The following is a 15,104-nucleotide window of genomic DNA, read 5'->3' on the forward strand; positions in this document are numbered from 1 at the left end:
ATCCTGATTGTTCAATAAAATACATAAGCTTTCTGTGGAAGTTATCAAATCTCATCTCTTTTTAGCATAGTTTTTATGTTAGAGTGGTTAGTTCTGTCCAAGTTACAAGGTATATCAATTGGCAGTCTTTAATCTTTGCATGTACTGATTTGATTTGTATATATGTGTGGTAACTGAGATGCAATTTTATGGCAATGAAAATACATTCTTTGTAGGGCTCATTTTTTTAAAATTAAACTTATTATTTGGGGATAATTGTAGATTGACAAATAACGTTAGAAATTCTAGAGAGATCTCTGTGCCCTTTCCCCGTTTTCCCTAGATGGTAATATCTTGGAAAACTATGGTACAGTATCACAACCAGGATATTGACACTGATACATTCAGGATACTGAACATTTCTCTCACCTCGGTTATCCCTCATGTTGCCCTTTTATACCCACACCTACTATATCTGCTCCCCCAACCTCTCATTACCCCTGACAACCACTAATCTGTTCTCCATTCCTATAATTTTGTCACTTCAAAAATTTTTATAAGTGGAGTCATATGTAGCCTTTGGGATTGGCTTTTTTCACTCAGCATAATTCTCAAATTGTGGCGTGTGTTAGTAGTTCATTCATTTTTATTGTGAGTAGTAGTCCATGATGTGGGTGTGCCACAGTTTGTCTAAGCATTCACCTGTTGAAGAATGTCTGGGTTGTTTCCAGTTTTTGGCTATTAGGAATAAAACTACGGGGTTTTTTTGTAAACCTAAGTCTTCATTTCTCTGGAATAAATACTCAGAAGTGCAGTTGCTGGGTTGCATGGTAGTTGTATGTTTAGTTTTTTGAGAAACTCCCAAACTGTTTTGCAGAGTGACTGTACCACTTAATATTCGTGTCAGCAGTGTATGAATGATCCAGTTTCTCTTCCTCCTTGTCAGCGTTTGGTGATGTTGCTTTATTTTATTTTAGCCATTCTAATAGGTGTGTAGTGATATCTCATTGTGGTTTTAATTGACATTTCCCTAAAGCCTAATGGTTTGGGCATGATTTATTTGCTTATTTGCTATGTATATGGCTTCTTTGGTGGTATCTCTCTTCAGGTCTTTTGCCCATTTTCTAATTGGGTTGTATTTGGTTTTTTTACTGTTCATTGGATATGTAGTTTGCAAGTATTTTCTCCAAGTATGTTTCATTTGCTTTCTTTCATGATATGTTATAATGATGAATTAGAGTAGCTTTGGAAAGCCCAAGATGTAGTATGTTTTCAGACAAAGGTAGAAAAGCTTGCCATCTTTCTGAAAGGCAAATTTGGCAGTACGTTTACGTTAGTATGGCAATATTCAGTATGTATTCAATATTCAGTACTAATACGTTAGTATGGAAATATTCAGGTTAATCCTTTGAGTACTTCTTTAGTGTGAATATTTTGAAGCTGTGTCTTTAAGTATTTTTTCAGAAATACAAAGGATGTTATATAATTTATTACAGGCAGCAGTTATTTTTTTTTTAAGACTCTGTAAGAAAACAAACAAACTAATGGTGGAGTCTCTTTAACATATGTTTTTAGCATCTAGTCAATTGTATTTGATCTGGGCCCTAACATTTGTGTGTGAGACCTTGGCCAAATTATTTAACTCCAGTATACCTCAGTGTCCTGGTCTGTAAAATAGAAAAAATAGTATCATTTTATATCAGAATTAAATGAGATAATTTAGGGAGTCCTGGGCATGTAACAAGGATTCAAACAGTTCGTCTGTAGCAGTAGTTTATCTTAAATATATGATACATAAAACATGTAATTGTCAAGCTAAAAACAAGGACCACGTTGAAGTGGAATGGGTGTTATTCCTTTTCTTTCCATCTTTTGAATATAGTTACTAGTCAGACAAACATTTGTGGAGAAAAGTACTAATGGGCTGTTAATTACATGTCTTAAGCACTTAATTCTAAGTCTATTAAAAATGTAAAGAAGAGTTTATTTTAGGACTAAAACACATGGTCTTAGATTGCCAGCTAAGATGTATCTGGAGATAATATATTTTGTAAGCATTTTCAATCTTTTGATCTTTTCTTGTAGGCAAGTCATATGTATAGAAATAGGTAGAGGAAACCTGAATAAGCTTTTCTCATTTGAGAAAAAATTTGGTCTGAAACCTTTAGTTTAGTATAACATTTGTAGAGCCAATGATCTTTGTTCTGTTTGAATGAATGGTCATGAAGCAATTGAATACCTAGTGATAAACTAGTTAATATTTTAGTCTAGTAGTGAGAATTAATCATAGGCCAGCTTTAGTGCCCTGTGTTTGGGTGACCTCACTTGAGGACCCACCATGATCTGCCTCTTACAGCTGTCCTGAGAAGTAGTTTGCTTAGTGATGAGAAACAGACTCTGGAGCCAGGCTGTTCGGTTTTGTGTCCTGGTGCCATCTCTTACTAGCTGTGTGATCCTAACTAAGTTAGTGAACCTCTGCCTTATCTATAAAATAGGGCTTATATACCTACCTCATACGGTTGATTTGAGTGTTAAATTAGTTAATCATATGTAAAATGCTTAACCTAACTTCACACACACAATAAGTGCTAGGTTGGTGTTACCACTTGTACTGATAGTAAGTACCCAACTTTGCAGGCATGTAAGGGATATTATGAGAGAGAAACTGGCAAAAATTGAGGCTATATTCTAGGCAGCCTTGAATTAAAGAATCATTCAAGGTGTCTGGGAAAAGTTTAATGATCTTAATTGTGCTTTAGGGTATTTATCTGATCGTTTTGGGGGTGGGGGGGACTTGAGAAGATTGGGATGACAGTCTTTTGCTTGATATGGGTGATGGCAGGAATGGGAATATCCAGTTTATTGTGTTAGACAGCTGCTTTACAGCTTGGGAGAAGAGTAGAGATTGGGAAATTGAATCACTGGGGCAGCACTATGTGCCCTGTGTAGATCATGGCTTCTTTATGTGAGCTTTTCCCAGGAAGCAGCCTTGTTTAGGCTACTGCCATCCAAGGATACAACTTAGTGGAGCGTGGACTAGAAGATGCAGCATATTTAGGCTGATCATTTTTCCATAGGAAAAATAGTCTGAAATAGTATTGGCTGAGCTCTGGCAGTCTGGCAATTCTTTTTTTCCCTAATGATAATTAAAAGTTTTTGTTGATGTAAAGATGAGTTAATGATATAGAATTTTAACTTGATTATTTGCTGCTTGGAAAATAATCAGAAATGTTTTTGTTCTTCTCTTTTAAACACTGTTTAGCTTAGGTTGCCCCTCTCATGCTTTCCTAGTCCCTATTCCCTTTTTCTTTATAGCACTGCTACAGTTAGAACTAAAAGTTGACAGGGTCATGAATATGAGCACTGTGAAGTTGATCCAGATACCATTTGGAAGACTGTTTCTGATCAGTTTGAGAAGTGTTCTAGACTGTTCTAGATGTACTTATTTGTTAGGATTCCTTCAAATGGAATATACCTAGTGTATTCATCTTTAGTAGGTGAAATTCCTTAATGCCTTATTCTTCAAAATAGAGACCTCAATACGGATCAATAAAAAATGAATTCAAGGTTTTTGGGGAGGAAAAAACTCTTAAAGCCATGAGATTTTAGTTAAGACTTTGAATCCAAAGGAAAAACAAGGTGCAAAATAATTGACCTACAGCACAAGCAAGAATTTAGTAAAGAAAACTTCAGAGACCAGCCCAGTGGCATAGTGGTTAAGTTCATGCACTCTGCTTCAGCAGCCCAGGTTCACTGGTTTGGATCCCGGGTGCAGACCTATGCACTGCTCATGAAGCTATGCTGTGGTGGCATCCCACATACAAAAATAGAGGAAGATTGGCACAGATGTTAGCTCAGCATCAATCTTCCTTGAGCAAAAAGAGGAAGATTGGCAACAGATGTTCACTCAGGGCCGATCTTCCTCACCAAAGAAAAGAGAAAAGAAAAGAAACCAGTCTGAACTAATTAAAATAATTTTGCATTAAAGAACTGTTATTCAGATAATGTTAGTAGAATTAATTTGTGTACTGATAGTTTTCTCAATTTACTTTGAGTACTGAATCAGATAGACTTAATAATATCAATACAGGGGCTGGCCCGGTGGTGCAACAATTAAGTGCTCACATTCCGATTCGGCGGCCCAGGGTTCACTGGTTCGGATCCTGGGTACGGACATGGCACTGCTTGGCAAGTCACATATATGTGGCAGGCGTCCCACATATAAAGTAGAGGAAGATGAGCACGGATGTTAGCTCAGGGCCAGTCTTCCTCAGCAAAAAGAGGGACAATGGCAGCAGTTAGCTCAGGGCTAATCTTCCTCAAAACATAAATAAATAAATAATATAAATTTGTAGCTACTGCAGAAATAATTAGTGGAGCTAGTTTATGTAACATTTACTTCTTTTGGCATGTTTTTTTCACATTTATTGAACAACTTTATATAACTTTTAGTTTTTAAATTCTTTTCCAACTTTCTTTTTAATCATAGGTGATTATTTTACCTGACTGTAACTTGAGTAAACCCATAGAGTGTGAAATGTGGGGAACTTTCCATGCTGTTAGAATTTGAAATTTGAAATTTAGCAGCAAATTTTGGTATGGTGTAGATTGCTGTTGGGAAATCAGTTATGGAGTATTTATTAAAATAGTATTCTATAAAGAACCTACAAGTTAATATTGATGTTTATTTTAATAATATTGAATTAAATGAAGCAATATTCCCAACCCATAAACCTTATTTTGTAACAGTCTATAAATTATTTGATTATATATGTATCATGAGAATAGCCATATTTGGAGGTGTTGGAAGCTGTAACTTTAAAATAAAATCTTTAGATCAGGTGATAAAACTTGAAGATATACTACACACAAGATTGCATTTGAATTTTGCTTTATTATGGTGGATCACTTAACCAAATGTTCTGACTCTGAAGCAAGATTGGTGAAATTACTTAGGTGTTTTAATGCCAAAAATCTTCTCCTGCAGGACCGAGGTGATGAATTCACATACACTGGGAGTGGTGGTAAAAATCTTGCTGGTAATAAAAGAATTGGCGCACCATCGGCTGATCAAACATTAACAAACATGAACAGGTACTCTTTATTGTTAGAGTTCTGTAAAGACTATTTGGAATTTGGGCTTTGTATAAAAGTTTGATTATAGGACCATAATTTGTAACCTAGACGGTAGAGGAGAATCTTAAATTGAGAGTGAAATATCTAAAATTAAAATCCCATTACCTAATTATATAATTGTTTCTAAGCATCCTAACTTCTTTGTATCATTATCTTTAAAATGACATAAATCCCAGTCGTAATACATGTGCTTTGCATTTGAAAACATGTTGAAACCTTTGAAGTGAAGGAGCCTATAAAATTTAAGTAAAACTGAGGAAAAGGTGGCTTATCTACTACCCCATAGGTCAAAGTTATGTTCCACTCAACACAGATTTATCTTTTAAAGGAACAGACGTTTTTTAGAGGAGACCCGCTGATTGATGTAAGAGCATTATGTTTGGGAGCTACATTTATGTGTATAAGGGAAACAGCAGATAACTTAATCAAAAATACACTCAAAATGCTTTTAGGATTTGTAATAATAAGATGTCTTTTAAATGTTAGAGAGTATTTAGTTACAAAAGTGACCTAGTAAATGCTTGTAAGGCATTACAAAAGAGCCACCTTGTGCTGACCTTTATTCTATAGAAGTATTAATGACGTTTTAATATCTTCAGAATGTTTTGTTTCATAAATGCATGCTAATATCAATAATAATAGATTAAGTAACCCAAACCATCAGATAGCAACAATCACATTGTAACTTGTCATACTGGTAATTTTCTTATAATTTCATAACATTGAAATTTTTTGTATTCTATTAAGGGTGTTTCATGGATTATTGAGTAAAAGTATTTTTTGCTTTGTTGAGTCTAAATCACTTGGTTTTAAGTAGTGTGCCCTTAATTTCCAATTACCTTGGGAAGTAAAGAATATACTAGTATGAGTTCAAAACAGTATGGTGTACCAAGTTACATAGAATCTCTGTTTTTATGTCTTCCTTCTGTATTATTTCTGACAGTAGGATTATTTTACTGAACCAGCAGAGGAGACAGGTCAGATTTGCTGGTGAAAACATTCCTGAGGCAGAAGTCCAGTCCCTAGTATTCTTTTTCTAGCAAGAAAGCAGCTCTTCAGGAGGAATGATTTTAAAAGGAGTTAGAGATATTTTGATATGTTTTGTCAATGTCTTGAATCCACAAAAGGGCTTTTCACGTTGTCAAATGTGAAAATTAAATTTTCCCTTTAATAATAATGTTATTTTGCTGTAATGAAACTTCTTTTGTAACTACCAGCACTTGTAATGTACATGGGAGATTCTTTTCAAGCTTTTGAAGAATCTAATCAGTATATCCTGTTTACCATATGTTAAAATCTTGTTAGAAAATAATTGACAAGTAGTAAAAATGTATTAAAAGGAAAATAGTGAAAATGAAATATTAACCCAAAACAATTTAGAATTGACTTATCACAGAGACTCTAACATCCATTCAGTTAATTAACACATTAAGCTGTGAGTGTGCCTTGTGATTGTAAAGACCTCTTTGGCAAAGGTACTTATATGTTTTATAAATGTGAAAACAGGTGAAAGGCCCTTAGCTCTGACCCATAGTATACTCTTTCCTGACTAGTATATGCTCCAATTCATTTTTGCTTCTCTGCTAAGGGGTAGCTTGACACCTGCTTCTTGCTTTTGAGAGGTTTGTTCCTATTTCTTCTCAGCTCTTGCACTTTAAGAAACTGAGGAGGCCAACAAGGTAATCTGGCTATCCTTTATCGGGGCAGTTAGAAGCAACCAGCTGAGCTGTGGATAGAGTAATGGAAAAGCCTTGCTTTGCTTAATTTCATCCTCTTGGACTCTTTCACATGATTGAACAGCCTCCATACTTATGTGGAGCTAGAAGTGAGTTAATAATGCCAGTTAGTGGTGGCAGTCAGTATGACCGAAGGTACCTGTGAGCACCAAAACATTCTAGTCGTTAACATGAAGATAGTACTTATTCTTATCCCAGCTCTTTAAGAAGAAGAATAGGTATTCCATAAATAAGATACAATACTAGCCCTAGAAGTGAGAGCTATATTTTCTTCTACCTCTCAGAGTTTTAATGCATCTCCTTTTGAGATAAAAAAGATAACTTGGTAAGCTTTAACTCTGACCACATCTATAAACGTTTTTGGGGTGTTTTTAATGAAACGCTTTCTTAAGTTCATTTATTTTAACAATGTGACTATGATCAAGAGATTTCAGTAGGTTAGTGATTTAGCCTTAAGGTCTTTTTCTTTTTTTTTTAATTTGAGCCTCATAAAAAGAACTATACTCTGAGAATGTATTTTGTTATCATACCTGATTTCACCAGATTGGGGGCAGCGGGGTGGTTTGTGTGTGTGTGTTTTAACCTGATGTGTTCTCAGAAGTTTCTTTTCTCTTAAGTTAGGAAGTAGATGTCTTAGAGGAAAAATACGAATTTTAAATAGATTTTAGTTTTTTTTTTTTTTTTTAATTTTTAGCAGGACTAAGTTCTCCCAAGAAAGGTCTTCTAACATCCGATACCCTTAGTCATTAATTGCTACTTCCGTACAAATATTAAGGAAACTTCAGCTAAGTCAGGTGCTGCTTTTCCAGCTCAGTGTTCCTCCTTGTTCATGTGTCATCAGTAAATTGTAGTGATCTCAAGCACCCAAAAATCTTTATTGTCATGATTTCACACAGGCATTTGAATGCTTCAGTTTTATTTAAACTTATCTTTTTACTGGAGGTCTTTAAAGAATTTTCTCATATGGAACTTGTTCTTAATATCTTCAAAACTTTAAGGAATCTCTGTTGTCTGGAATGTGGAAAGTAGACCTAGAAAGGTCATCTGTACCTTGCTGACAAATTTATTTTTCTGGATTTCTTTCTACATTATTCCAGCAATTTAACTCACTCCCTTATCAAAAAATAACTATTAGAATCATCACTTGCTTTAGTTTTCCAACTTTCTCCCTTCCCTCAACAAACGTTATTTAAAGAAAATTCCATGTATTTCTAGTTGTTTTCTATTATACGTGGCACAGATGTTATTACTTTCAGAAGAACCCTACAGGCTATCTGAGAACCAATCCCCTGGCTTGGGGGTGACATCAGAAAACTGATTTGTCTTCTCTGCTGGTGGGGGAAAGCATAATCCTATTATCTGGAATAATATGGAAAGAATCATAGAATCTTAACCATCAGGTAAGGCATAATTCACCTTTTAATTGAGCTAATGATGTGATTATATACTTAAAGATTACTTGGTATAAAGACTTTGTTTTATTTTTTAGGGCATTGGCCCTAAACTGTGATGCTCCATTGGATGATAAAATTGGAGCAGAGTCTCGGAATTGGAGAGCTGGTAAGCCAGTCAGAGTGATACGCAGTTTTAAAGGGAGGAAGATCAGCAAATATGCTCCTGAAGAAGGCAACAGATATGATGGCATTTATAAGGTGCTCTATCTGGCATGACATCTTGTTAGTCATTCTTCCTGGGCTTTCAAGACAGGGTTGCCACAGGGAACTGCTCTACTGTGGGTGGGCTGGAGCAAACATTAGATCATACTAGTTGGTATTTCTTTTTCTAGAAACATAATAGATACACAGAGCAAGCTCTTAACTTTGGTACTTTGCTTTTAAGGCTTATTTGAAGTCCTAAGGGCAGAGTTATATTTTGGGGTTAAGCTTTTTATAGGGATATATTCTCCATGATAAAACTTATTAAATAACTTAGCCATTGTAGATCTTGATTCTTGTATATCTTTCAGAATGATTTTCGTTGTAATAGATTTTCAAAGCAGAGCACATTATAATTTTTAAAATAGGTTGTATTCTTTGTTTGAAAAACAGAGGCATCTACATCCACCATTTTTATCAACTATTATGCAAAATTCTATTAATGAGCATAATCTTGTTACTATTTTAAATTTATAGCAATCTGTACTTACATGGAAACTATCTTAATTAGGAAATAAGATCAAAACAATATTTTAGTGAATATTTTTATTTATTCACTATTACAGCAAGGCAAGTATGTTTTGAAGTTACATTTAGTTCTGCTAAGTTTACTTAAACCACTGATATGACATTATGAATAAGTCTAAACTTTAAATCTCAACTACTACTAAAATATTATGATTTAGGTGGTGAAATACTGGCCAGAGATTTCATCAAGCCATGGATTCTTGGTTTGGCGCTATCTTTTAAGAAGAGATGATGTTGAACCTGCTCCTTGGACCTCCGAAGGAATAGAACGGTCAAGGAGACTATGTCTACGTTTACAGGTTAGATTACATTTGTCTAGGCTACTTGTATGTTTATAAAAATGTACACCTCTGTACTATCTATGTGCCTTAATACTGGAAATAACCACAATTGGAAATAACACAACTGGAAATAATCCCACAGCAATTGATCAGTGGACTTTAAGGGGTGAGGAATGAGATCATGCAAGTATACAGAAGAAGAAGAAGTAGATTGCCCTAAGACCAAGAATTGTGCTTGGGAAAAGCTGGGCTTCTCAATGAAAAGTAAAATACTTTCTATTCAATTTGGAAATGATTTGAACTGTGAGGGAAAGGGATACATAAAATTCAGGTATACGAGGCCTTAAGAAGGGAAGTTTATCCTGGAGGGCACAGGGGGTACATCTCTGGTAGGGGAAGGGGGGAGGTGGCTTATAAGAGTGGTCTGCTTTCTACCCTTCTCACTTTTCCTCACCCCTTTTCTCTCTTCCCCTTCAAAGCTGCTTCCCTGTCCTGTCACCACGTTTAGTGCTTTGCCTTTTTTTTTTCCTTTGCCCATGCTTAACTGTTAACCCATGTAAGACTTTGTTGGTTTTGTGCGCATTATGAATGGTATGGCTACATTCCCCCTCCACTGCCTACACACCCTAGACTTTGTCCCTAACACTGACTTCAGAGCATGGTTTGAGTTTGTCCTCCATCGTTCCCCATCATTGTGCTTCCTGTAAAGACTACCAGCTTTGTCATTTCCCCTGGCTCTGCCCACACTGCATGTGTAGGGGCTGAACTATGGGCAAGTGTCTGGCCACCCAGGCAGGTGAGTGTGTGTCTTCTAGTGCGAGTCTGTTTCTGTTTTTTTCTTTTTAAACTCAGAATTAATTGTTTAAATGATACCTATCAGCTGCCAAAAAAACTGTCAAAATAATTTTTTATAACTAAATATTTTTTAAAAAGTGTTAAATACATTTTCGAGGTTTTTTCAGATCCGCTGTTCAGCAGAGCAATGTTCTAGATAAGTTATACTTGAAACTGAGTGGAAGCTTGTAAGCCCATCTGTGATGAGTTAATAATATCATTGATGAGACCTGAAACATACTGAACTTTAAACATGAGTGTTATTACAAAGCATGTCAAAAAAAAAAAAAGGGTAGCCAGTAAAACACAGGGATAATAGGTAAAATTTATTCCTTAAAGTCTAACCTTTAGCTGATAAAGAATTCAGTGGCTTTAGGTCTTCTAAAAGATTCCTCTCCTCCAATTTTGGGAGATAAGAAATTTTGCTCTTAATGTTTTGGGTGTTTTGTTTGGTTTGGTTTAGATTGGCTCCACAATTTAGTGTAATCCCATCTATATGACTACCATCTGTTGTGCTCTGGGGTTGATCTTCACTTACCTTTGTATCTAGATTCTGCTTTCCTTTCTTCCTCAAACTTTTCAAGCCACCTAGTCACAACTCCTGAACTTTACCTTTCCTCTTTTAGATCTGAAACTAAGATCATTGTATTATAAAGTGGAAAATCTTAACAGTCAAAACTACATGGTTTTACACTGAATTTGGGATTTTCATAGTCTTCTGTCCTTTGAATTCTGTTTCTTTAAATGTCTATTTCCTTTATATAAAGTCTTTCAGTTTAGAGAAAGTATAAACTCCACCCCACCCCCCTTTTTAAATTTCTCACCAGGATCTAGAACCCTCCTTTGCTGTGAAGCTTAAATCTACATTGTTCTTTTTTCCCCCATCAGTATCCAGTAGGTTACCCTTCGGATAAGGAAGGGAAGAAGACTAAAGGACAGTCAAAGAAGCAGGCCAGTGGAGCCTCAAAAAGACCGACTACAGATGGTAGGTAATGATTGCAGAACATAAACCCTAATAATGTAGTTTCTAATAAAGAGAAATATTCAGAGAATAAATTGAGAAACTCATAAGAAATTAAAAGCAGATTGAAGGATTTGGAGGGTGGAGGGAGGGGGGGTTTGTTTTAATAGTGGCAGAGCCAAAACAGCGACAAATATAGTATCCTAAACTCCAGGGCAAGTTAGATGCTATTTATGTAGGTTATCTTCATGCTAAACGTTTCTGGTGCCAGTTAATTCTTTTGTTTCATAGTTCTGCTTAGAACCACTTGTAAGTCTGCTGATGTATTTTTAAATAAATATAGATGATTGTCCAAGTGCCTCTAAAGTGTTCAAAGCATCGGATTCAGCAGAAGCAGTTGAGGCTTTCCAACTGACCCCTCAACAACAACGCCTAATCAGAGAAGATCATCAAAACCAGAAGCTATGGGATGAAGTGCTTGCATCACTTGTGGAAGGACCAGTATGTAAAGATTTTTTTAGTAATAATGTTCTAATATTAACATGATGAAAGATAATTTCCCTATGAAGTATCATATTCATAAGTCAGTTTGAATTTGATCCTTTTATCCAATCCAGTCTTCTCATCCAGTGCTGCCACCTTTCAGAAATAATCTGAGGCTATACTTAAATGCTTTAAGTTGAATTTAGGCCTCTTTGATATTGGTTTTTGACCTTTCTCTGCCTTAATAATTTAAATTTAGATACTGTTCATGGGAAGAATTTTCAGTTGTGGAACACACTCAACTTAATCTAAAACTCATCAGGAAAGTTTTTGTTACCGTTCAAAATTACCTGATCGCATAAATCTTAAGTAATTCAGTGCAATTTTCAGTGCTTACGTGTTCAACCTAGGAGTAAAATAAATCAGTGTTGATTTATTTAAATACTTTGTTTTGGATTTTTTTCCACTTTCTGATAATCATAAAATTAACTGATGTGGATTTTCTGTTAAGCTGTGTTTTGCAAATGAAGCTTTCTTATCAAATCTCAAAAGCTGGAGGTTTCAAATGTAAATTGTCTTTTCATTCTTTGCTCACTTTTATTGTCTTTAATTTTGGTTATAAGTTTGAGTCCTCCTTTTTATTACATGTTAACTCCGTGTCATGTATAATATAGTTACTTTTCTGTTTTCTTTCTCCCCAAAGTATTGTGATGTGCAGCTACTATGAGTGAGCTCTAGTATCCTCTCTTGAAATTTCATCTTGTCATCTTTTAGTAGTTTCTTTGTTCTGATTTTCCCTTTATTTCTTGCAGTACATTAGCCAGAACTTGTCATTTATCTGGAATGGGGTTAATGAATATCTGTATGTGCTTTTTGTTTAGATTTAGAGGGAACTCTCATAGAATTTTTGTGTCATCATTATAACTATATTAAGGAAAAGTCTTCCTGATATATATATATATATATATATATATATATACACACACACACACACACACACACACACACACATATGTATATGTTTTGTTTTGTTTTTTTTTAAAGTTTTTATTTTTCCTTTTTCTTCCCAAAACCCCCGGGTACATAGTTGTGTATTTTTAGTTGTGGGTCCCTCTAGTTGTGGCATGTGGGATGCCGCCTCAGTATGGCTTGATGAGCAGTGCCATGTTGGTGCCCAGGATCCAAACCAGCGAAACCCTGGGCCCCCCTAAGCAGAGCACGTGAACTTAACCACTCAGCCACGGGGCCGGGACCCCCGATATAATTTTTAAACTTTTAGAAATGGGTGAGGTTTATCAAATACCCTTTGAATTTATATTGGAATCATCATTTCCTTTGCCTATAAATGTGATATATTAGGTTATCTTTGGTGGAATGAGGCTTCCGTGTTTGGAGGACAGAAGGAAAGTGATTTGGCTGTGTGAGAAGTGTTACTTGCTTTTTAGCCAAGAGACCCAGGCATAAGGAGAGTCTGACTCTGGTAGGTCACACTCATTTTCACTTAGAGCAAGTAAGATAGAGCAAGCAGTTGTTGATCATGGTCTAACTATTCTCTGGTTGGAGAGGATACAGCTGGTTAATGATAACTCAGGTAAGCTCCTGCTGTGGGTGGGCAAGAGACAAAGTAGCAGGTGAAGGAAAAAGTCAACCTGAGTGCAGGCGGAGTTCTCTTTGCACATCTGTTTTCTGGGTTGGACATGTATATTGGGCTTGAAAGTGAGGTTTTTAATATGCATATCCTGTTTATCAATAAAAATATTATAGAAGTGGTTGAATCTTGCGAAACTTGGCAAGTATGTGCAAATCAAGTATACTTGACTTTTCAACCTTATGAAATAAAGTCACCAATTAAAAGTTCTCAAACAAGAAAAAAGAGAAAAGAAGTCCTGCCCACTGATAACAGGATCTTATATGCCTAGGTTGGATGGTTGTGACCTTGCTGCTAGTGATTACTCTGGATGTTTATGTACTATTGCCCCGAGTAGCTTTCACGTCCAGTTCTCTTCAGATAAACCAGGAGCACCTTTATTAAGCCAGAAAAATCAGATGTTGGCTAACAGTGACTTTTAAATAAATGGATATATTATATGTACGTCTATGTCCAAATACTTTCCTAAGGCCCTCTGTAATCTGGCATCCCTGCCTACCTCTGCAGTCTCCTCTTGCACTTTCTCAGGTCCAGACGGCTTCGGCTGTGGTGATCCCTGAGCTATTTAAACACAACCTGTTCCTGCTCCTAGGCCCTTACACTTATGCTGTCTCTCTGACTGGCATTCTCTCCTCTACATCTTCATGTGGCTCACTCCTTCGTATCCACACTTCTCAGAGTCTCTGGAAAAGTATTATACTCCTCAGAGAGGCCTTCCCTAACCTTCCTTTCTAAAATAGCCACTCTACTCTTGCTTTAATTTGCCAGGTTTCCTCGGTTATTACTATCTGAAATTGAATGTTTTTAGTCTGCTCTCCTAAAGCAATATAAAGTTCCATGAGAGCAAAGACTTTGTCTTTTTATCACCACTAGGTAGATGAGTGCCTAGCACATCAGAGGAACTCAAAATATCTATAATACATGTACTCATATTACAGGTGCCATGGAGGTACTGGGGAAATACCAGTCATTAACAAAGTAGTTCGTCAGGGAGAGGGTACTTGGTATTACAATTTGAATTTTTTCCACATCTCTCCTTAACTGGTGTATTCTTTTAATGTGTTACTTAATATTTTGTTGATAATTCACTCGACTTTTATAATCCATGCTCATAAATAACTTAGTATCAAGACATAACTTTGGAATAGGGTCTTTGATTTTTTTATTTTTACTTGAAATTCTTATAAATTCTATTTTTTCTGTTAAATAAAGAACGAACAAAATACACTCTCTACTATTGAATGGAGGATAATAATTTTGACTATTCAAAAAACTTCTTATTCTAGTTTAAGAGAAACAAACAGCTTGAGTAAAATGGAACCAGTCATGGCTTTTGAAGAGTATAGAGTACTCATTTGATCATGTTTGCTGTATATGGCTCTACCTTTTATAAGTTAGTCCTAATTTGACTAAACATTAGCATCAAGAAAATGAGATTTTTGGATTGAGGCAAATTATCGCAGAAAATAATCCTAAGAAAATGAATATGTTGATTCTTTGGAGTCTTAGATACTATAGCGTATTATTGCCCAGTGCTTTTATTTTTTTTTTTAGCTTAAAAAATAAATATTGACGTTTTGTAACAGCAAAAGATTGAATAAATAATACCTGTTCATATACTGGAATACCATGCAGGTTTTTGAAAAAAGTGATCTGTATGTAGTGACCTTGAGACAAGCTATGGTGATCTCTGGAATGTGAGGTTTAGGGCGGCGTTCACTTTTTAATGCCGTGTATTTTGACTTTGCAACCTCTCCATCCCAATCCTAAGATTTAAAACTAATGTGTTTATCTTATGGAATGGGTTTTCTTCAGTTTCTATTGCTTATAGTTAGAATCACTACCTGATTTGTTTTTTCTTAA

General features: G+C 35.6%; 1 protein-coding gene across 2 annotated transcripts in view; it reads left to right on the top strand.

Annotated features, from left to right (window-relative positions):
• The window catches only part of UHRF2 (ubiquitin like with PHD and ring finger domains 2), a 79,802-nt gene that overhangs the window by 62,247 nt on the left and 2,451 nt on the right, over positions 1-15,104 (top strand). For both annotated transcript variants that reach the window (XM_046664484.1, XM_046664485.1), the window contains 5 exons: positions 4,967-5,073; positions 8,341-8,503; positions 9,193-9,333; positions 11,038-11,134; positions 11,454-11,611. In XM_046664484.1, coding sequence (XP_046520440.1) covers positions 4,967-5,073; positions 8,341-8,503; positions 9,193-9,333; positions 11,038-11,134; positions 11,454-11,611 — 666 coding nt within the window. The remainder of the gene's footprint in view (positions 1-4,966; positions 5,074-8,340; positions 8,504-9,192; positions 9,334-11,037; positions 11,135-11,453; positions 11,612-15,104) is intronic.

Source organism: Equus quagga, chromosome 6, assembly GCF_021613505.1.
Source record: "Equus quagga isolate Etosha38 chromosome 6, UCLA_HA_Equagga_1.0, whole genome shotgun sequence".
NCBI classification, from domain to species: domain Eukaryota; kingdom Metazoa; phylum Chordata; class Mammalia; order Perissodactyla; family Equidae; genus Equus; species Equus quagga.